We start from the raw sequence: 24,129 nt of genomic DNA on the forward strand, positions 1-24,129 counted from the left end.
GTTATAAAGGCCTTTATGATGCCAGGAAAAACAAACTGCAAAGGTCTAAGGGGCAGATTTTCAAAGGCTACACAGGTAACATACGCTCGTAACCCGAGAAAATCTGCCCCTGCGCGACGCCGAGCCTATTTTGCACAGGCTCGGCGTCGCGCACAAGCCCCGGGATGCGCGTATGTCCCGGGGCTTTCGAAAATGGGTGGATCGGGGGCGGGGGCCGGGGCGTGGTGGCGGTACGGGGGAGTGGAGGCAGGGCCGGTGGCGGTTCCAAGTCCTCCGGCACAGCATAACGCCATCAAATAATGTAAGGGGGAGGGGAATTTAGGTAGGGCCGGGGGGGTGGGTTAGATAGAGGAAGGGAGGGAAAGGTGTGTGTGGGGGGGAATAAAAAAAAAAAGTTCCCTCCAAGGCCTCTCCGATTTCGGAGCGGCCTTGGAGGGAGCCGGGTTGCGCACACAAATCTACGCCCGCGCATAAGTTTTAGAGTCTGGCCCTAAATGTTTAGGAGAAATACGGTTTCGGTTGGGTAAACTGCTGCCATTAGTAAACAAATACATTGTAAAATATGGTAAAAATCAGCAAAGACAAATAGCATCACAGTAAATATTGAATAAATCAACAAAGACAAACAGCATTATAATAATGAAAAAGATAAAGATTAATCAAAAGAAAAAGATGCGTACGACTAGCAGGAGAAGGGAATGCAGCAGGAGCAAGATTGTTCTAATGGCCTCTGCCTGCTGCCTTGTAGCTCTTAGACTGATCGGGGAGAGGCCATTTCAAGCTCACACCAAGTTGCCACCCAGATACGTTGCAGAGCAGGGCTTATAACCCGTCCCATCTGTCAGGCGTGACCAGCAATTACAGCGCCTGTTTGGCTAGCGCTGGAAAGGATGGGCTGCCACTGCTGCAGTGTGGATGGCTCGTTTAGAAGGGTCTCATTATTTCTGAGACAGATCTGAGTCTGGAACAGCAGATCTCCTCTGCCAAGCCTGCTTTAAATTGCACTTATTATGTTGCCATTTGTATGCAGTTGTAATTGGTTCTCTGAACAGATTTATCTCTTAGCACTTAAATAAATGATTTATTAACATTTCCGGGCAGGGTTATTGTAAACATACAGAAATAAACTATCAGGCCAGCCCAGTGGGTGCGAGGCAGAGCCAGGGACTTCCGTGATCGGTTTCCGGTTTGGGTCTTCATTTGCCCGGGCTGGCCAGGGCTGGCGGCTGGATGTAGGGCTTCGGAAGGAGGCTTGGTACCGAAGGCCGTCACTACAATAACCAGACTAAGCACATTGGTGGGGTTGGGGGGGGGGGGGGGGATTATAAAATAGTGTGTGTGCTGGGGGTGGGATCCATGGATGGTTGCGAATGAAGGCTCATGGCCTGGAACCCAACAGAAGCCAATTCTGCTTGAGCTGGACGCCCAAAAGAAACAGGGAGATAGTGCCAGACCAAGGGTTGCCAACTGGCTCCAGATTTTCAAGACACTTTGATACAGTCCCATTGCATGCTGGGACTAATTTTGATCTCCCTATTGCATTCCCTAACAAAACAAGACTTCAAGTACCCGTATGCAGGGGAGTAAAACCAGGTCTGGATCAACCTGTTCTGAAAATCTGGAGCCAGTTGGCAACCTAGCCAGATCCCCCACCCCCCAAAAAAAAAAAATAATTCTTCTCACTCCAAATGCTCTGGAAAATTCCACCATGGACCTAAATTTATCTAAGAGGTGTAGGAAATGAAATCTACCCCAGCCCAATAGCTCTCCTCATCCTTTGACTCTTATTTACTCCTAAGCTTCAGAAAACAGGAAACATTTAGCAAGAACTGGAACAAACTTGGAACCCAGAAATGTGATAAAAGGACTGCTCGCTCGTGGGTTTTTGGAATTAGTCGCCATGCAGCTTCCCAGATACAGTGCAGCAGGCGACGTCCATCACAGTGCAAGCGGGCCTCTGAAGGATGGACCAACCTTGCCGAATCCTGCTTCTAATATTTTAGTGCCCCCAGGACATCATTTCAATCTCTTTCCCAAAGAAGCCTTGGGTTTGTCAGGGCATTTTATGTACAGCGGAGGCCCAGTGGTCCTGCCCGAGTCAGCCCCTGCAGCAGAGTTATCCTTCCACTGGTCTTTAAACGCGGAGCGACAAGATTTTTCAGTCATCACCAGGCAGCAAATGGTTAACAGCTGTCGCATTTGTTATAAACCGAGCCTGTAGCTCAGGAGGGGAATCCCATCCCATTACTGGGCTTTATTACAGCACACATTATTCACTCAGGGGAAGTTTATGAAATTCCTCCATTAAACTCCAAACTGCAGTGAAATTGTTCCCGAGTAATGGTGACTGTGGTGAGGATAAATAACATCCAGGATACTTGGCTTCCTACTTTTCCAGCAGCCCCTTTCAAAACATTTGTACAATGCTAAGTGTTCCAGTTATTTTTCAAATATTTATGCATTTCACTGACTGTGTGACCTTAAAACCGTTTCTTGGCCTGTTTCTCTCTCTGTGTACTGTATATTTCTGTCTTTCACTACCTCTCCTTTCATCTCTCCGTTTTTCTCTCTTCTCCTGTCTTTCTCTCTCCCCTTCCTCTTTTCAGTACAATGAAATGCATATCCCTTTGGTAAATCAGCCCCTTGTCAATGGTATCAGTGCAGCGTGTGCTGCTTTGGTAAACTGGCCCATTTGCAGTATTATCGATGCAGTGTGCGCTCCTTTAATATTTATTATTTTATTTTCTTTATTTCCTAATGAGACATAACTCACATTTGCCAAAGGTGCTTTCAGCGATGAACAGTAAAAATACCTCATACATGTACAAACAATATAAAATACAAAAAGCCTTTACTTGAGTAAATGCACTTTACTGGATGGAGTAAGTGGGCTTTTGTTACATTTACGTGCGTAACTCCTTTGAAAATTAACCTGTCTGCATTCATATGCAATATAAAACCCACATAAATGAACAGGACTCTGTTATTGGTGTTTATTTTCAGCCCAAAACTTACTACCTACATTTGGCTCAGATTTTACCTAATTTTAGGCAACCACATCAGGTGTTTGGGCTTTTTTTGAATATCAGTCTGTTAGCTCAATTCAGTTTTCACCTAACACAAAAACTCTGTGCCCCCAACACACACACACACACGCGCGTGGCAGATTTGTTCAAATAAGAGGACACGGAAAAAAGCCATCCCATGTGGCTTACTATAAGGGACTATGCATGGGCCTCCCTAGAAGGCTCACAGATAAGGCTTCAGGTGGTTCGGAATGTGGCGGGATGGTGTGAAATGAACCCAGGGCAGTGGTTCTGAACCCAGGCCGCGGGACACGCCCAGCCAGTCGGGTTTTCAGGCTGTCCACAATGAATATGCATGAGAGAGAGAGAGAGAGAAAGAGAGTTGCCTGCAACGGAGGCAGACCTGGTGCATCTATCTCATGCATATTCATTGTGGATAGCCTGAAAAGTAGGACTGGCTGAGAACCACTCACTTGAGGGGATTTAGGAAAAAGGCTCTTCCAGCAGCTCAAGCAGTGACTAACTGGAGACGGAGGTGGCTCTTCGGCAGAGAGGGAGAGAGAGAGAGAGAGAGAGAAAACTTACTGAAGTTCTGAGAACTGAGAGAGGGAGACATTTCAACATCTGCAAACTGACAGTACGATAACCGCAGTGAGTATCATGCCATTGCAATACAAGATTTTTCCTTGTAGCACAGTGCAGCGGCTCTAGCAGCTGCCAGTTCATGTCTTTTGGACTGTGTTACACGAAACCACAATCTCTGCAGGCCACAGTACCTTTTAATTGGATCAACGAGAAGATTATCCCAAAGATGCTGTTTTACATGAGCTTTTCCGAGCATATCCTTCAGATGTGAAGCTACGCTACAAAGCAATGCAGATGGAGCATGCAATTCTGCGCTGGGGTGGCATCCCGAGACAGGTGAGTCCTCAGGAGCAGACCTTGTGTGGGCTGGAGCTGGGGCTTTTCCTCGGATGACAAATTACCCTGGACTATCAGCACAGTTAAAATACTTTAGCACTTAAATGTAGGGTAAGGTAGTCATTTTATGAGGCTGCTCTGTATTATGATATAACCTCCTCTGGCAATAATACTGCACAATTACCATACTTGTGTTCTGATTTTGCAAGGTTTTTATTACCACTCTTCCATAAGATATTTAATCAGAGATGTCAAAAATATTAACATAAAATTATACAACTGTTTCTGGTGTTTCGGAATCCGAAGTGAGTATATGAACATCCGGAAAAGATGAATATATTCCTATCTGAACATTCTGATAGCATAATAGGGCTATTATTGTTATGAGTTATTTTTAAGAGGCAGTGTTCATAGCTCTGACAAGAAAAAGAGAAGAAATGAGACAAGGTGTTTATTGTTCTTATAAAAGGGATTGTGTCCATGACAATGAATATAACTCTGAGATGTTCTTATGAGCTGAAAGTGTTTTCCAGCAAGAATCCTTCTTCTCTATTTTTGTTATTCTTAGAGAAAAATGCAAACACTTCCTTTAAGATGAAACTGCGCACATAAAAAAAAAGAAATCCCCTGAAACAAAAAAAAAAGGAAAGGAAAAAAACATCTATTTTAAACTACTATAAAAAAACACAAAAACAACTCAACCTCTTGTAAAATAATCAACCCACAATACAATAGTGACACAATTTAGAGATCTGATGTACTGGGTTATCATCTCAAGCTACCCTCACGCCACCCCCCAATAAAAAAACAAACACAAAAAATTAATGTGAGAAAAGAACTGCAGAGCAATTCATATGAGAGCTTTTTTGCTCTGTTTAGTGGGAAAATGTAATTCAAACTTGGGTCATATCTGTAAGTTGTAATTTTCATTTTGTTATAAAACAAATGCACATCACCAGCAGGAGCCATTTTGAAAAGGGACAGCAGGGCAGGAGCAAATGAGGATGGCTCATGCTCCTTGGGCTTTGGAGACCTCATGGATGAGGTAAGAGGCATCGGGGGGGGGGGGGCGGTGGATGGAGTTCTTTAGTTTTTAAACATTGGTGGTGCTGGGGGAGGGTTTGTTTGGTTTGTTTCTGACACAAAAGCAAACAAAAAGTACCTGCTTCAGTGGGGTTTTCCGTTGCATTAGAAAACAAATGCACATCCCTAGCTTCACCCCATGCATTACAGTTTCTGTAAGAAAAGCAGCAGAACTTCAGTCCATCCCATATGACAGCTACCCTGCTGCGAACCCAGGGCCGATATGGTACCAGTCTTCATTCGCAGCAATCAATCCATGCCTCCTCCCTGGTCTGGGAGTCCAAACACCCGAGTCGGGCACATGAGCTGCGGGGATTCCTCTGAAACCTGGTGCCAGTGAGCCATGGGGCTTCCAATAGGAGCAATTGTGTCCAAAACGCCAGCCCTTCCAGGGCCTGGGAGCACTGATCCTTTCTAGGCTATAATAATGAACCGGGAGAATCACTGAGCAGAAGAGAACTAAAAACACGGCTATCCAAACACACGTATGAATTAACCTAATACACCGGAAAACAGAGAACCACAAAGACAAGGAAGACAAAAGACAATAATCAAAACATGAAAATAAATCCAAGATATATTATTTATATGTAATAGAAGATTCACAAGATAGATATTAATACATGTAGAGGAATATTACCTCTGTAACCAATCATTGTTTGTTTGTTGAGTCATAACTATGAATGTCACTTTGTAATCCGCTGTGGTCTATTCATGGAACGTCAGTATACAAAATGTCTAAATCTATAAATATTTGTTTATTTATTTATTTAGTTTGGTGAGGCTGGGTGGGAGCAGGGAGTTGTGACATGAGAAGGCTAATAAAGTTTATCTTAAATCCAGCATGAAGCAGCAAAGCCAGCACAGCCAGGGGTCACCCTGCTTTCGAGCTTCAATTGTCCTGACCCTCCGTAAAGGTTGGTCACTGGCATAAGGGCATTCTGTCTTTTCTGGACAATTACTTTTGCACTGATGCCGTGAAAAGGCAGATGCATTCACCGGCTCTTAAACATGTGCACAAACCAAAGGAACGGTTGTTTTCATTGGTTTGCACTGTCATTCAGGAAACAAGTGGTTCCAGAAGATATTTCTTTGTTTTTTTTAACTTCTAGACTGCCTTTCCAATGTTAACTCAAGATGCCCTGGGTTGGAACATATTAAAAACTCTCAGCAGGAGGACATTTGTGCAAATGGGCTGCCCTACCCTTGGAAACCTTTTTTTTTGTTCTTTTTGGCAGAGGGCGGGTTATGAAAACCGATGCTGAGTTTACTGCCGTCGGTCTTCATAACCGGCGGCCGCCGCGGGGTCGCTGGTGCGACCCCACTAATTTGCCTATTGCATGGCGCCGCCCCCCCTTGCGGGCGCCACGTGTGCGTTAAGAAAGCGGGCGCTGAAAAGTCAGCGGAAATGATTGCATCGGGCCCTTAGTAAGCAATGGCTCAGTGTGGCAGAGCACACCAAGCACCAGAAAGGAAGGACTTTAAGGATTGGGGCAGAGGGTGACCATGTGGCACATGGGATTTTCCTGCACAGTCTTTATTTTATTTTATTTTAGTTTAGTTTCTTTTCTCCATTCACAGCAGTATTCATTTCCTTCTGATTCATTGTAAGAGATGTCAAATGCTGCCCCAAAGCCTGCAAAATGTAGAGGAGAGGTTTAGACTGATTACAGAGAAATGTTTTCTGGCCTGCGGTTCACGTCCTCAAATTCTTGCCTCACTGCTTGAGAAAGCTCCAGGAGTGGCCGAGCTTGGGGGCAGCCTGTCAGCCGGGCATGGAGGCTCATCCCTTCTTCTCGCCTCTCTTCATCGTCCTGAGGGAGCGCCCACAGCAGGAGCTGCAGCTGCTCGTGGACAGGTAGGACTTGCTTGGTAAGAGGGCTTAAACCCTGAAAAGATGTTTGTGGGGGAGTTGAACTAGTTCCGTGTGCATCTGTCTCTGTGCTGGTTCGTAGTTGGAGAGGTTGAATTAATCCCGTGTAGTTTTAGGTTTGAATTTAATTCTAACTTTATAATTATCTGTGTGCTGCGAAGTAAACTGAGAGCCTGCAAAGGTCACTTGCTTGATCCGTGAAAGTATGCGAACTGGTTCCTAATAGTCACTGCTGTTTGATTCCCACCCTCCCCAGTCACATTTTTTTTTATATAGAGATTGTAACTTTCCTTTGTTCAAATAAAGAGTCAATTAGGGATCTAGAACAATGTGGTCTTAACACTCATTTGAGTAATTGACTAATTTTGTTCCTATTGCAGGTAATTGACAAAGTAATATAAAACTCTTAGATCTAAATATATCTACTCCTTAAACACCTTTAAGAACTCAGTAAAAATTAAGATGCTGACAGAAGCCTCGCAGCGAGAGGGGAACTATCCAGTCTTTTGCATCTTGTGCCATAGGTATGATTGGTGACCTGATGGTGAAGGGGCTGTATGAGTGCATCCACTACAATGAGCTTCTGGCTCTCAGAGAATGAGTCCCATCTCTGTAGGCTAGATTTGAATGAGCTAAGGCAGATAAAGAGGTATAGGGAGGAGACCTTTGGGAACATAATAGAGTGATCAGAATGCCAGTCTAGCAGCCCTGGGCTGCTTTGGAGAAGTTAAGGTTACCCGGGAGAAGTTCATCGCCTTGGTGTGGCAGGAACTGATCCTGTAGCTGGGACCTGTTCTATGGGTGATGCCTTATGCTCAGGAACTAAGGATGGGTTTCCAGGGCCACATGCCCAGAAGGGAAGAAAGGGACTGCCATTGTAACTGGTGATTTTATAATTAAGAATGTAGATAGCTCGTGGTGGGCATGAGGTTTGCTTGGTAACTTGCCTGCCTGATCTGAAGATAGTGGATTTCATATGTCTCCTAGATAGGATTTTAGAGCATTCTGGGGAAAAGCTAGCAGTCGTGGTACATGTGGTTTCCAGTGACATAGGAAGGTTCAAGAGGCTAAATTTAGGCTTTTAGATAGGAAATTGAAATGCAGAACCTCCAGGGATGCATTTTCAGAAATGCTCCCTGTTCCACATGCAGGACCCCAGAAGCAGGTTGAGCTCCAGAGTCTCAATGTGTGGATGAGATGATGATGGAGCGGCGAAGAGGGCTTTAGATTTGTTAGGTACTGGTGAACATTCTGGGAAAGGAGCAGCTGATGCTCTCAGGACAGTTCCATCTTACCTAGGGTGGAACCGAGTTGCTGGCGCTAACATTTAAAAAGAAGCTAGTGCAGCTTTTAAGCTAGAACATGGGAAAAAACCAATAGTCATACTGGGAACGTTCCAGATTTCACCTGGAAGCTCAAGGGATTTGCATTAATTGCCAGGTCTCTGGGAAAACACTAAAAAAGCTCTGCGTCTCTTTGCTCCAACCATTCTCCTTCCATAAGCCTGCAGGGAACAGGAGAAGACAGGTAAACCCAGAGCACACACACTGCAGGCAACAAGTGGAAACAGTTCTGCCCATAAATCAAATTTCCCTGACTGAGAATAGAACTCAGGCTATTGATGGCGAAAGACCCAAAGCCCAACCACTAGACCACCAGGGACTCTGAACCATGGGGGGGACACTAGAGAGAGGCTGCAACAGACTCAGCTTATTCTGCAGCTGTGGTTCCAGGAGTTGGGGGCTCAGCTGAGGGCAGAATGAGAATGCACGTCAGTGAGCTGTGGATCTCGGGGGCTGGGGGGGGGGGGCTATGAGAGCTCTGGGGTCAGGGAGAGAGGAAGGGGATGAATGCTCGGGTCATCTCTGCAGGGGGAAAGGAATGGTGGCGGTGGGCGGGGGATGGAAGAGAGAGACATTGGGGATTAATTGGGGGGGGGGGGGTTGTGGAAGAGAGAAAGCTGGTATGCATTATTGCTTCTCATCTCCCCCCCCCCCCCCCAAAACAAAAAGGTTCCCAGGCATAGTGAGAGAGAGAGAGAGAGACTGAGACAGACAGAGACTGTTTCATACTGGGTGTTACTGGAAACTGAATAACAAGCAGAATGAGGAGGCGGAGCAGGCAAGCAAAATATTAACACCGGCCCTGGCAGTTCTGCTTTTCAGCTCAACAAAAGCATTTTTATGACCTTGCTTCACTTTCCGTATTCTTCAGCTTTGGATGGCTCGCTCACTGCCACACACAAGGGGCTACGCAGTTTTGTTTTTTTTCTTTGCTATCTAAAGCAGAAGTCCCTGCCTTCCTTTTTTCAGTTTCCCCATTTCCCATGCCAGCTTCTCCCCGCTTCAAGTAGCAACGCTGAAAGAAGAGCCACCAGAATAAAAATGGCAGATTGGAGCACCGGCCCATTGGTGGTGCTGCCGTCACTGCACTGCGGAAGGTTCTTCCATACCTTGGGTTGGCTGTGGCCAGGGAGTGCTGAGTTAGCAATGCTCCCAACTCACAGAGGACACAGGATGTTGTGGCTCTTGCTCAAGGGTGACCCCTAGTGGCCCAATTCCAGGCCTGTAATCACAAGAACATAAGAAATTGCCATGCTGGGTCAGACCAGGGGTCCATCAAGCCCAGCATCCTGTTTCCAACAGAGGCGAAAACCAGGCCACAAGAACCTGGCAATTACCCAAACACTAAGAAAGCTCACGACCCAGGACCACCACTGCAGTGACTGGATTATTTTCTACAGGGGTGAGTGGGATATAAAACAGGGGGAAAAACATGCTCCTTTCTAGCATAGACACTACTGCGCCAAGTTATGGTGCTACCAGATGTGACTTCTGCTCTCAATACCTTGAGTCACTCCATTTTACTTAAGCGCCTTGAGGAGATTGGCATCTCTTGTCTTATCTTTCTGATCGGCTACAATAAGTTAACCTCCTCCAGTTGGCATCAGGTATCCTCCTGAGTACCCCAACGCTCTGCACTCTCTGCAACACTCTTTTAACATTTACCTGTCTCCCCTGTGCCGATGACGCCATTGAAGTAGCATTTGCTGGGCTTATGTTATGAACTCGTATGTGTTGTCACGGTGAATTATATCTGAAACATCCATAATATAAACATACCAAACAAGAATAAATAAAAAGACAAAAAAAATCTAGCAATAAAATAAACAAAAATACACAGTGCATGAAATAAAATTGATACAAAGAAAAAGAAAGTCAAGAAAAAAAATCTAAATATCTAATATACATAAAATCTGAGGCCAGAATAAGATACGTGCATATTGAATCATATCCTAAAAGAAAAATACCAACGTTGCATGAAGATTATTGTGAGCCGACCCTCTGTCTGGATAAAGTAAGTAATCAGCCTGACATAAGCCCAGCAAATGCTACTTCAATGGCGTCATCAGCACAGGGGAGACAGGTAAATGTTAAAAGAGTGTTGCAGAGAGTGCAGAGCGTTGGGGTACTCAGGAGGATACCTGATGCCAACTGGAGGAGGTTAACTTATTGTAACCGATCAGAAAGATAAGACAAGAGATGCCAATCTCCTCAAGGCGCTTCAGTAAAATGGAGTGACTCAAGGTATTGAGAGCAGAAGTCACATCTGGTAACGCCATAACTTGGCGCAGCCCCGATAGTGTCTATGCTAGAAAGAAGCAAGGTTTCGGTACTGAAAAGCCTGCAAAACCCGAATTGGAATTGGTCCAATCCTTGAGCTCATTCTATAATCTTGGCAAGGAAGGGAAGTGTAGAAATAGTTCCGCAATTTTTATAAACTGAAGGGTCTAAGGATGGCTTTTTTAAAAATAAGGGAGGGACAGATGCAAACAAAAAAAAACCCACAATGAAAAAAAAAAAAAAAAGCCAAGAGAATCAAAGTAATACAGCGGCAGCTTTCTGAGCAGCGCCACCTTGTGGTAGGCATGGCCCTTTCTCCCATTGTGTATCCTGGGGAAACTGCTTAGCAAATCAGGCCAGATGTTGTTTCTACATTGACTTAGCTCCAGGTGGCTCCTGTATTAAAGATACATCCCGGATTTATCAATGAAATCCTTGTTATTTTCAATGGGGAACACATTGGTACCGGTTTTTGTTTTTTGTTTTGTTAAATAAATGAGCACCTGTGGATATTCTCTGTCTCACTGTCTTGGGAATGACAGACGGCAGAGTATGTGATCATAAAACCATGCACACACACAGTAACACTCTGCATACCTTTGCTAGGATCAGCAGAGGCACAGCAACCAGAACTGTGACAGAATTTAAGCTCACTAATAAGAGCAGCCAGGCCTGGATTTGTCAATAGGCACACACTAGGTGCCTGTTGTGTGTTTGCTACCCTAGGCACACACTAGGTGTGTGCCTAGGGTAGCAAACCTCTGGGGGGCCGGCCGGCTAGCTGAAGATTTGCTGACTCTCACTCAGCAGAGAAGAGCCTTTTTGCTTCCTGCTCCAGCTCCCCCCCACCTCAGTGCAAAGAATAGGAGGGGAGGGGTGAGGCTGAAAGAGGCAGAGCAAAGATAAACTGTTCTGCTCTCTGTTCCAGCCCCTCCCTTCCTGTCCTCGGCAGGGAACAGGAGGAGAGAGGTGAGGCCAGAACACACAGCAGGGAGCAAAGAAAAGCCAACCCAGCCCTTCTGCTCTTGTCATTCAGGGATGTGCGGGGAGGAAGTGAGCCTACAGCAGATTCAGCAGAGCAAAGCAGGCTGCACCTTACACCTTCTGTTCTATTGTCCCTTGTCTGGGGGGCGGGGGGCAACAAAATCCCTAAGCCCTCACTGGGAGCTGATACGGGCGTTGGAGGGTAAAAGATGAGTAAAGGGGGGGGGGGGGGGGGGGGGGAAGGTCCTGGTTATTGGGATCATTATGGGAATCTGTGTGCTCAATCTCCCAAAAGGGCAGAAAACAAGGCCAGCTTGCACAGAACGGTGCTATGAGTGCGTGAAGCTCCCGAGAAGAGGGGGCAAGATGAAACAGCAGGAGACAGTGGCAGGGCTTTGTTAGCTTCTCAGATATAGTTGAGCGATAGAGCAGGTGGCAAGTTTCCCAGCTTGGGCTACAAACTGACTTGGCTCCACTTCCCAGCTAAGGACAAAGAGAGAAGGAACGATATCGTGCAGGTAGTCAAACTTGTACAGCTGACAACCGTGAGATATTCTCACACAGAACAGTGTCGGCAGGGGCAGCAGGGCAGGCAGTAACTTACAGCATTTGAAAACAAGGGATCTCAACTTCTCAGAGATACCAATGACTTTTTTGTGTGACAGGCAGTGATTTCCTAACCTGATGAAGCCCCAAAACACCTTAAAATGGAGATTTTTAAATTAGAGGGAGCTCAGAAGCTTCCAGCAGTTTGTGAGACATTGTATGCCTACAAAAAGCTGCAAAACACTGAAAAATACCTTAAGGCTGGGGTGGGGTGGGGAGGAGAGCTTTGAAAAAACGTTTTTCACCTTTTTTCTCTTCATTAGTTGACTTCTGAGATGGCTGCTCCCAGTCCTGCGATAATTCTTTGGTGATGAAGTTGACAGCTGCTTTAAGCAGTGGGATATGTTCATTCCTGTACCCATAGATATAAGGCCTGCTTGGGGACCAGACAGATTTATGTCTCTGTTTTATAAAGAAATTCCCCATTCTATGTTGATTTTCTCTGGGAGCTTGGGGCTTCTATGTCTGACTTTTTATTATTTTATTTTTATTAATTTCAAAACCATATTTTCAAAAAATGAACAAAGAAAGCTCCCCAAGTTGCAACAATAAAGAAGAACATTTCCATTTCTGACTTTTAACGCCAATCTCATTGCCTCCTGGGATTTGTAATTCCACACATGGAACTCTACGGCAGAACTACAGAGATGTCTCTGTCACTGCACTAGGAAATTAAATGTACACAACAGATGAACCTTGCGGTTCTTATCTGCCCATCATATTCTGTACTGCGTTTCTCTGTTTCATGCATTCTCCTTGATGACATTTTGAATCAGAAATCAACTGGACCTCAAATCTCTACAAAAAGTGTCAATGGAAACTTGTCCAAGGTAGACTCCTATGTGGTCTTGAAGGCATCTTTTCCTATTGGACCTTTTGAAAAGATATCCAAGCTTAGTGACAATCTACTTATTCTCCAGGGCCAACACATGCTGCATGGGAAGGAGAGATGTCCTGACTTCAGATAGTAACAAACAAACAACGAGGTAGAATCGGTATAAAATGGACTTTATTGAATCTTGCCCGACTCTGGCCGAGTTTCGCTCAAACGAGCTGCCTCAGGGGTTTTATATATTGTAAGTACCTTTAGAGCCACTTGAATTGGCTCAGATTAGCACTGACTTCACATATACCGTAATCCAAGAATCATTAGTCAGCAAACTGACATTAACAGAAACGGCACTCACGTACTCGTCGCTCAAACAAATGTTGTGCAGACTTAGACTCATCCCTAAGATGACAAACTTCGGGGGGGGGACGGACACCAAAGTTGGGTGGGTTGCAAAATGTTGCAGTGGATCAGGGCCTCAGCACCACATGACCCACTCTGTTACATGTCTCGGTGAGGGGAGCAGAGTTTCACAACCCTGATGGTCCACATGAGGCTGGGGAAGCTCTTGGTGCTATCAGCTTGCCCCCTGCCTCTACAGTTGTCACTGTGCAGTAGAAGTTGTGACACTAGGCCCAGTTGGGCCATGGCCCGAAACGCTGCCATAGGCTTCTTAAGAAGGGGAAGGAGAGAGGGCGGCAGTTCATTGGGTGACAAAAACCTAAATCCATGACTGAGCATAGTCGAGCTATAGAGAAGCTGGGTTTAGGTGTATTGACACATAAGAACTGCCATTCTGAGTCAGACCCAGGGTCCATCAAGCTCAGCATCCTGTTTCCAATGGTTCTATCCCAAAAAGTAAATCCTCGGCTGCTATTGTGCAGTGATAAGTAGTGGCTATTTTCTCTTCATAATAGTATATGGACTTCTCCTCCAAGAACTTGGCCAAAACCTTTTTAAACCTAGCTACAATAATTTCCTTTACCACATCTTCCGGTAATAAATCCCGGAACTTAATTGTACATTGAGTGAAAAAGAACATTCTTTTAAATGTGCAATCTACTAACTTCAGGGAGTGTCCCCTAGTTTTTGAACTTTTTGAAAGTATAAATAATCAATTCACATTTAACCATTCTATTCCACTCATGATTTTATAGACCCCCATCGTATTCCCCCCTCAGTTGTCTCTTCTCCAAGGTTAGATTCCTAACCTCTTTAGCCTTTCCTCACAGGGGAGACGCTCCATCCCCTTTATCATTTTGGTCTCCCTTCTCTGTACCTTTTCCAGTTCAACTGTACCTTTCTTGAAACACATGAGATTTTGCTAATAATTCATACTTTTGTTGAACCCCCAAGGAATGTGCCTGATCACTTATTAGGCTTTGTTTTTAAATATGGTGTCCCAGAATGTAACAGTTTATAAAATATTTCCCATTCTTATTTCCCAGTTTCTCCAGAGCCTGGAGGAGGCAGTGACGGAGTAATGTGAAGATGAACCAAACACAGGAGAACACAACCAAGTGTGAAATGCACATCACCGACATTGGATCGTACATGGTCCTGGACCTCTCGCAGGAGATAGCCGTAGCTGTGCTATGTTTCGCCATGGGATTCTTCTGCATTCTGGAGAACGTGCTGGTGTTCTACCTGATATTTAGCTCTCGGCATCTCAGGAAAAGGCCCTCCTACCTCTTCATCAGCAATGTGGCACTGGCTGATCTTCTGGCTAGTGTTATTTTTGTCTATAGCTTTGTGGATTTCCATGTCTTTAAAGGCAGAACCTCTCCAAGCATCTTCTTGTTTAAGCTGGGGGGTGTCACTGCCTCCTTTACTGCATCTCTTGGCAGTTTATTGCTGACTGCTTTTGACAGGTATATCTGCATCTACAGGCCATTGGCCTACAAGACCATCGTGACCCAGCAAAGGGCTCTGCTGGCCCTTGCTGTGCTCTGGATGACTACCCTAATCACTGCTTACCTGCCTTTAATGGGGTGGAATTGTTGCAAACTGAATTCTGCATGTTCTGAGTTGTTCCCTCTAATTGATAATGGCTATTTGTCCAGTTGGATCTGCTTGGTGATGATTTTGCTACTGGCCATAGTCTACGCCTATGTTTATATCTTCTGGAAGGCTCGCAGACATCACCAGTACATGAACAACTATCAACTGCAAAGCGGGCAAGCACAGGACAAAATGAGGATGGACATCATGCTGGCCAAAACCCTGGTGCTCGTGCTGACTGTGCTGGTGACCTGCTGGTCTCCGGTTCTCTTGATTATGATCTATAGCTTGTTTACTGAGTTGAACGATGATGTGAAGAAGGTGTTTGCTTTTTGCAGCACCCTCTGCCTGGTGAATTCAATGGTCAACCCCATTATTTATGCTCTGAGAAGCAAGGAGATGCGGCGTAGGTTGATAAATGGACTTTTTTGGTGCAGGAAGATGCTGAGGATCCCTGGAAAGAATCAGGGGGCTGAGAACTCCCAAAATGCAATGGTGGATACCGTTGGTGAAGATACGAAACAGGACACAGATAGACACACAGAAGGTAATTTTCAAAAGGATTTACCTGCGTAAAACTGGGTTTTACTTGTGTAAATGGGCTTTTGAAAATAGCTACTTTTACGCTCGTAACTCCTTTGAAATTACACTGGATTTGCAAACGGTTTTACATGCATAAATGGGCTTTTGAAAATTGCCACAATATATGCTGCTTTTACGTGCATCACCCCTTTGAGTATTACCTCCTTAGCATCAGAAGGAGTTAGTCTCTAATTGGACAAAATCACATAATCACAAAATATAAAAAGAAAACAAAATTAAGACAATTTTCTTTCCCTCCAGAAGAGCGGCCCTCCAACCTGTCTACCTGGTCACCCTAGCCTACGATGACCAGAGGATGTCCCTCCCATTGTTGTGGGCCATGCTCCTGGGAATTAGAATTGTGGGGACCGCACTATACATCCAGAAAAACGAACAAGTTTTGGGGGCACTCCACATCCTCTTTTGTAGTCTTGAGCAGTAAAGGACTCAGTTCTAGTGGGAGAATAGTCAACGAAACAAACAAATATAGGGCGATAACGTTTTTATTGGACTAACTCAACACATGCCTTGACTAGCATTCCCTTCCACAGGTCAGAGCGAAAGACAACATTGCCTGAAAATACAAATGAATCGCTAATTAGGTTACAAAATCCCACATCAAGGCCACCCCTGCCCGGCCCTTCCTCTCTTTCCTCCTTCCCTAGTATTTTCTGGCAGTGTCTCAGGAAGTGCCTGAGGAAGGGTGAGTTATCTCTCAAAAGCTCGTTAAGAAATGTATCAACTTAGTCCAAGAAAAAGGTGTCACCTGACGCCATTTGTTTTTTTATTTGTTGACCTTGATTTCCAAACATGCAAGTGAATTAATGTGGCAGCCGTTCAACTTTAACCTAGAGAGATAAGAGCTTAATTTTACAGTAAGTCGAGAGATGATGCAAGTCTAAAAGATCCACCTCCCGTTATGTAGAGATAAATCTTCCTTTCCATCGCTGGTGGTTGGTAATTTGCAGCCCCCAGATTGCAGTTAATAAGTGATTTTTAGCTTCAATAACTGGAAACGGCTGGCAAATAACATGATTTATTTATTTAAAAACTCTTCCATCTCGCCTTCTTGGTCAAATAGATCATCCAAAGCAATGTACAACCAACAAAGCACACAGAAATGATAAAAATCACATCATACATTAAACACGAAGCACTGAATATGAAACATTAAATTTAAAAACAATTGTATATAATTTGTACATAGTTTCCCCTTCCTAGAATGTGTTGTTAAATATAGTCAACTATTTCTCCCTGACCCTTGATCCTCCCCCCTCTCCCCTAGTTCTCTTCCCCCCTCGCCCCCTCCCCCCTCCCAGCCCCTCTCTCTCCCCCTGCCCTCCTTAAATTTCCTTCAGTTCTTTGTTCAATGTAAAGCCTGTTGCTGATTTTTGTTCCTTGTTAACCGATGAGATATTCCCAACATTCGTCAGTATATAAAAGCTGTTAAATAAATAAATAAATAAAATAAATAAAAACGCTTTAAATCAATGTAAAACAGCATAATATTGTACATATTGTGAGGAGGGGGCAGGGTGTGAGACACAGTTCTGAATGTACAGTAAGGCAGGTTTTTTGGCTATTTCACCCAATATGCAAATCACAGAGTAAAGCAAACCAGTAAAATGTCCATAATGCCATGGAAGATAAAAGACACTGGAGTATATCATTCAGATGGAGAGGGAAGAGGATGCCAAAGCTCTCGGATAATACCTGACACCACTATGGTAGGCCCTGCACACCGAAGAGAAGAGATTTTAGCGACAGTGTTCTGGCTCAATAAAAACTTCCCAAGTTTCCTCATCCAGACAGCTAACTTTCCTTCTTTAAATCAGTCTCCAAAACAAAGATCTTTTTAGTATGAATCATTTATTGCATAGATAATTTTTCTATTACTCACAATTATTGGATTCAATGTAGCCTCAGGCGAAGATCTTTTTGGCTGGAAGTAGGTAGGAGAGGGGGGAGCAGGAGTTTCTTGAGGTGCAGGGTAAGAAGACGAGGGTTTGAAGCTGATTAGTCTTTTAGGATTAAAGCGGTAGAAGGAATGTAAAAAAGGTGTTCGTGTAGCAGAGGTTACAGGCACGTGCGTCTTCTACATGGCGTGGCTGAGACTGGCCCACAATCTTGGAGAGTGATTACAGGAAAAGTCCCCACAGGCGAGATCCAATGGTGGCGGGCCTAGGATCCATGTGACACAGGAGGGGACATGAAGGGCAGTCCCTTCAACCAATAAGACCCCTAAGAAGACCCAAGTTAGATTGAGAAGGCATGCAGACCCTTTCCCAATGGGAGGAACGGAGGGGAGGGGGGCTTCTGTTAAAGGCAAATTCCCCTTAAAGGCAAGGCTCTCAGACTTTTGTCCTGGGTTACAGAAAATGTCATGAGTTCGAGGGAGGGGCCGTAGTAAACACAGGTGGGATGCAATGTATACAGATACAAACATGTACCCTTTACTGGGGACAGAACAGACAGGAAATAAAAATGTCTGATATTTCTAACAATCCAAGTGCTTAAATCAGCACTGAGCCCCTTAGCTTTGTTTTCCTGACCACGCCCACTTTTAGGACCCTACGTTTAGGCATCTAGTAAGTTCCTAAATTTAGGGACCATTTTCAGTTTGCCAGATCTAAGCGTCTAACTCCTTATGTTAGGTGCCTAGCTTTTCTGAAGATTGAGTTCATGGGATTAATCCTGGGGGAGAAGAAGCAGAAAATTCCCAGCAACAACAACAAAAAAAAAAGGGACTTGGAAAAACTCTAAGTGGACTTTTCTCCAGTTCTCTGTCTGTATTACCCCAGCATAGCCTAAGGCACTAAGCACATTCTAGTATTTTTCAGAGATGGTATTACCCTAGGCGTGCCTTATACCATCAGTCCCAGATGGGGCAGTAAAATGGCCGACGAAAGCTTCTCTCTGGCCAGAAAAGGAGGCGTGGCCTGGTGGATGCAGCAGTGAAGTCTGGGTTGGAATCCTGCTTCTCCCCTTCGGCCACCTCTCCATCCTCCCCCCCCCACCCCACCCCCCACCACTTCTTGTGACCTTGGATAAGCCACTTCATCTGCCGTGCTTTAGGTACCCATTTAGGGCCTCATTTTAAAAAGCTTTTAAACGCGCTTAAAACCGGGTTCTACACGTGTAAATGCACTTTACCTGTGTAAGTGGGCTTTTGAAAATTGCTACAATGTATGCCATTGAATTGTCCGTAGGATTTGCTCATGTAAGTGCGCTTTACCTGTGTAAGTGGGCTTTTGAAAATTGCTACAATGTATGCCATTGAATTGTCCGTAGGATTTGCTCATGTAAGTGCGCTTTACCTGTGTAAGTGGGCTTTTGAAAATTGCTACAATGTATGCCATTGAATTGTTCGTAGGATTTGCTCATGTAAGTGCGCTTTACCTGTGTAAGTGGGCTTTTGAAAATTGCTACAATGTATGCCATTGAATTGTCCGTAGGATTTGCTCATGTAAGTGCACTTTAGGCTGGTAAATGGCTTCTGAAAATTGCTCCGATAGTATGTTATATTTACAAGTGAAAATCCTTTTGAAAATTACTTCCTTAGATTGTAAGCTGTTTTGGGCAGGGATTTATTGATCCCCATTGTACAATGCTGCGTAAGTCTTACAGCGCTATAAAAATAAGTATTGCATTATAAGTATTAAAATGACTCTCCGAAGATGAATTACCACCATAGAGCCTCCCGTACTGCTACCTGCAGAGAGGCATCTGGAGCAGTGTCTCTTAGAAGAACAGTATTGATGGTTTTGTAGTAGATGTTGCCTGAACGGTCGAAAATGTGTAATATCCAATGCCCAATGATGGTTTTTCCTCAAAACGTTTGCTGTTCTGCTTCCTTCATCAAATGCTAAATAAGTGTCTCCAACTGTCTGAAACTCCGAAACACCTTACACTCTTTCCACGTATTTGGGCAATTCAGTGCCGTTTTTGAATATTTGCCCCATAGCCGCAACGCAGCTGGGCCACTTCTGGTTTTACCCCCATTGCATGCAGGGAGATGTAGTCCTCTTTTTCTTAGAGAAATTAATTGGGAAATCAGAACTGCCTGGTTCAGCCCGAGCCCTGGGTCATGGAGCTCCATGATCTCCCTGACTTATTTTACATTGCTCCTTGCCTTTAGCAGTTTGGGTGCTCTACAGAGAAGAGCAGAAGCCAAAGGAGCTAGGAGCAGGTTTGTATCGTGAGCCATGCGTTGCTACTTTATTGTGACATTTGTGGGGCTTGGAGACAACATGGCCGTGAAAGAATTCACATGCTTTGGGAAATTTAGCACCTTCACAGCAAAAAATCTTCAAAGTTCAGGATACCGCTGGAGTATTATGCAGATGTTTTAGCTGAATCATAAAAGCTGTTATGCTAAGTATCTTATATTGTTAATTGTGAGCTAGGGCTCACTAATGTTGCTATTACAGATGGTAAAACAATATAGAAATAGAATTGTATTTCTTCTCTTATATTCTAATTTCTTGTAAAGAAATCTCTAGCTGTAGGAAGCCGAACTGCAAAATCCAGGCAGCCCCCCCCCCCCCCCCCCCCATTCTTGCTAAGAAACACTAACTACACAGCATAATATATTATGCTTAGGCCGGCACATAGTTACAGACAAGGAAAGGAATGTGTAAGGATGTATCTCCTCCCACATCCCTCCCTGCACCTGATTCTAACAAAGACTTTTTCATAGCAGTTCAAACTAACAAGAAAAATTGCCATTTAGGAACAGCGTGTAGGCAGACAGGATGAAGGACGCAGCAAAAGTACATCCAATTTTTAGGTTAGAATTGAAAGCTGAAACTTGGCATTAGAATATGTTGGTTAAGCAAATGAAAGAAGTATGGGAAGTCTGAAATGCATGAGAAATGTCTGAAGCAGAGATAACACTGAAATGAAGGCATCAGATAGGTTTAGCATCCTGAGATGGGGAGGAGTAAAATGATCAGTGAATGTACAATTGTAAGTTGTTTTAGCTTTGTGGGCGTGCCTACTTCTTCTTTCTGGACACCCGTACTTGCAAGTTCGTTAAATAAAGAAATACATTGTCTCACCAACTCTTTGTGTTCACTATATAATTTTCTGAGAAGGTGCAGTACCACTTCTTACATTAATCGAGGGTTAAAGTGCTTACACATTAGCTGGAAAAACAGCAGTGGTGCATGTCTCTGGTGTTTTGCCAGCTTTGTCTGATGACATCAGATGCATGGTGCAGCCTGATGGAAGTCCTGTTGGGACCGAAAAGATCCTCTCACCCCCGTTAAGCCGTTAGTTTAGTCCCTCTCCTGCTTCTCCACCTCCCTGCTTAAATATTGTTACCAGATCTATGGTCAAAACTGTAACTGTTTTATAAAGGCAAATTAAAAAGACCCCCTGCTGCGTGTCCTGTGAAGTGATGCCAAGCCATGCATAAGAGGCCAAGAAACGGGAAATGGGAAAAACCCTTTCTCACATTAGGCATTAAGGTGGTTTCTGTTTTATAGTTTTGAAAAACCTTGGTTGACTAGCTCTGGTTTTTTTAAATTTAATATTTATTCAGTTTTAATCAATATTACATGATATAAAACAAAGCAAATCTTCAATAATACAAGAAAAAGCAAGTGCAATGCATAATTCAACTTCATGAAGAAGTCCACATGAAGGAAGCAGCAGCAAACATTCCTGGTGCTGTCAAAGTATCAGCATTCAAGGATTTTTATCAGAAATAAAAGTTTCTAAATGAACAGGATCCAAAAATATATACGTGTTCCCTTGAAATTCTGCTGTCACCCTTTTTCGGGGAAGAGTGATGATTCCAAAGGGCCATAACAGAATTTCTTTCCGTGGGTTGGGGGCAGGCAATTCTTTCTCTGGGGGTGAAGGATAATCTTCATGGCCCAGGCAAGGGGAACCTTGTGTGTCTTACTCTTCGGGACAGGTAACCTGGATAAAACAGGCAGGACTTGTTGGATGGGTGTTCAAAATAATATTTACTGATATACAGGCCGATACAGAAAAACGCGCAGGAGAGCCCGTTCTCCCGGTGCGCGCACAGGCCACTCTCCTGGGCGCGCGATTCAGGAGGGTGGCCTATGCAAATTAGGACCTGCGGTAAAAAGAGGCGCTAGGGACAGTAGCGCGTCCCTAGCGCCTCTTTTTTGACAGGAGCGGCGGCTGTCAGCGAGTTTGACTGCCGAGGCTCAATTTTTCCGGCGTCGGTTCTCGAGCCCGCTGACAGCCACGGGTTCGGAAAACGGACGCCGGCATAATTGAGCGTCCGTCTTCCGACCCACGGGATGATTTTTTTATTTTTAATTTTTGGGGCCTCCGACTTAATATCGCTATGACATTAAGTCAGAGGGTGCACAGAAAAGCAGTTTTTTCTGCTTTTCTGTGCACTTCCCCGGCACCGGCAGAAATGACTGTATAAGGGGTAATAATAGCGCGTCGAAAATGCGCGTCCAAACGGGGGCTAACGGTGCGCTCGGCCTGAGCGCCCCGTACTGAATCGGCCTGTCTGAGAGTCCACTGAAATCAGAACTACACTGCCTGCTCCTCACTTGGTCTAACTTGGTCCTCCTCCCCCTGCCTATCTCTGCAAGCCTCTGGGGGAGGAGCAGAGGTGAACGGCAGAGCCTGCAATGCACATGGACTAAAATTAACACTGGGGATTGTTCTTACCCCATGAAGAAAAGATAATAGGGGTAAGAGGGTTCAGAGGGGGAAAGATTGCATCTGGGAGGGTTTGGGGTTTTTTTTACCTATGATGGGCCCAACAGGTTTTTTTTTGATCCATTTTTTTCTTGAATTTATCATTTTTTTTAAATAAAGAAAAAAAACCCCAAAAAACAATGGGTCAGATTTTCGAAGGGTTACGTGCGTAACTTACACGCGTAACCCCGAGAAAGTGCCCCTGCGCGCTCCGAGCCTATTTTGCATAGGCTTGGCGATGCGCGCAATCCCTGGGACGCGCGTATGTCCCGGGGCTTCGAAAAAGGAGCGGAAAGGGGGCGTGGGCACGGCGGCCGTGCTGGAGGATCATCTGCTGGCAGCCGGTCCGCGGGGCATAACTAAGACAACAAAGGTGGTGGTGGTGGGGGGGGATTTAGGTAGGGCTGGGGGGTGGGTTATATAGGGGAAGGGAGGGGAAGGTGGGGGGAGCGGAAGGAAAGTTCCCTGCGAGGCCGCTCCGATTTCAGAGCGGCCTCGGAGGGAACGGGGAAAGCCATCGGGGCTCCCCTAGGGCTCGGCGCGTGCAAGGTGCACAAGTCTGCACCCCCCCCCCCCCCCCCTTGTGCACGCCGACCCCGGATTTTATAACCTGCCATTTCAGGCATAGAATTAACAGAACCGTTCTCAGAACAAAGCAGTATGAAAACAAAACATTATCCAGTGTACAATAAAGCAATGAGGGCAAATTATGGAAAAAGCACAAGTCAGAATAAATCACAAAAGTTAGCATTTACAAAATTCCAGGTACGGGTCCCAAATGTGCTCATATTTGCAGGGATTGTTGTAGCGTAGTGCAACTTTCCAATATCAGCAATGTCACGTATCTGATTACACCAGTAATCCACTGGAGGATTCATTTTCCAGAAGGTAGTTATAGTGAATCTAGCTGCCAGGACCAACCATAGTTTGAAATCTACCCGGCACCAAGGAACCCATCCAAATGCCAAGCAGCCCCAACTTAGGACCAATAAAAATTAGAAACCTCAGGATGTCAGCAATTTCCTGAGCCACCAGGGACCAAAAATGAGGAGTAGCCTGACAGTGCCACCACCTGTGCATGTATGTCCTGCTTCACCACAGCCCCTCCAACAGGTATCATCAGAATTAGGGTACATTTTTGCAAAATAAGTTGTATGCAATAAACGAATCCTCAGGGCAGCCTGCTTTGCACAGATTGCAAGGCAATGGGCCAAAGTCTATATCGGTCTCCCTATTGGTCAGGAATAGTCCCAGGTCAGCATTCCAGGCCTCTATCAGGGCTTGTGGCGTAACCGTCCCAAATTTACTCTCCAGGTATAAAACCACAACAAATCAACGCATCAGGATCACCAAGACGTTTTTCATCAAGGGGCTTTCAACATCCCGTCACATAAAATGATTTTTTTTTAAACAAAGAAACACAAATCACTCAGCCCAGAAAATCTCCAACTCCCCAAGTCCCAGCAGCAGGTGTGGAGCAGCTCCCGGCCCAAATCTCTTAAGCCTAAGGCTGTTTTTAGAAGACATTGCCCAGGGTCTGCCCCAGCTTCAGCTCCCTTTAATAGGAGACCAACACATTCAAGCAAAATTAAGGGGGTAGAGCCCCTCCAAACCCCCACAAACATCCAAAGCTCCCCAGCCCTTTAAATCATCCAAAAATCTTAACAAAAATTATGACAATTGAATTGTTCTTGTAGTTGTTTTGCTTGGAGGGGGTGATCGATTCCATAACTTCGGAAGGATAATTATGATCTTTCCCCCCCCCCCCCCCCCAGTAATGGTGCTGCCCTCCATGAGGAGGGTCATCGTGTCACAATTGAGGCAGTTGGCCGGCTGCTGGGATGGTGGAGACGCCACTGCTGCTGTTTCTCTGAGGGACCAGAAGCAGGCGACAGCGGGCATTCG

The 24,129-nt window shown here is 44.9% G+C and overlaps 1 protein-coding gene across 6 annotated transcripts; it reads left to right on the top strand.

Moving 5' to 3' along the window:
* Positions 1-3,468: 3,468 nt before the first annotated feature.
* On the top strand, positions 3,469-20,591 carry CNR2 (cannabinoid receptor 2). Of its 6 annotated transcripts, XM_029571080.1 has the most exons (4): positions 3,690-3,947; positions 6,612-6,888; positions 13,037-13,192; positions 14,394-20,591. In XM_029571080.1, the coding sequence occupies exon 4, from the start codon at positions 14,437-14,439 to the stop codon at positions 15,520-15,522; it is 1,086 nt and encodes a 361-aa protein (XP_029426940.1). In that variant the 5' UTR covers positions 3,690-3,947; positions 6,612-6,888; positions 13,037-13,192; positions 14,394-14,436; the 3' UTR covers positions 15,523-20,591. The 6 variants fall into 6 exon arrangements, with proteins under 6 accessions (XP_029426941.1, XP_029426940.1, XP_029426939.1 ...); XM_029571081.1 differs by lacking the exons at positions 3,690-3,947; positions 13,037-13,192 and adding an exon at positions 3,469-3,677; XM_029571079.1 differs by lacking the exon at positions 13,037-13,192.
* The last annotated feature ends 3,538 nt before the right edge of the window (positions 20,592-24,129 follow it).

This window comes from Rhinatrema bivittatum, chromosome 11 (genome assembly GCF_901001135.1).
Source record: "Rhinatrema bivittatum chromosome 11, aRhiBiv1.1, whole genome shotgun sequence".
NCBI lineage: Eukaryota > Metazoa > Chordata > Amphibia > Gymnophiona > Rhinatrematidae > Rhinatrema > Rhinatrema bivittatum.

What these genes read in the sequence shown, in the direction of transcription:
- CNR2 (XM_029571081.1), top strand. Translation starts at nt 14,437, where the DNA reads ATGAACCAAACACAGGAGAACACAACCAAGTGTGAAATGCACATCACC.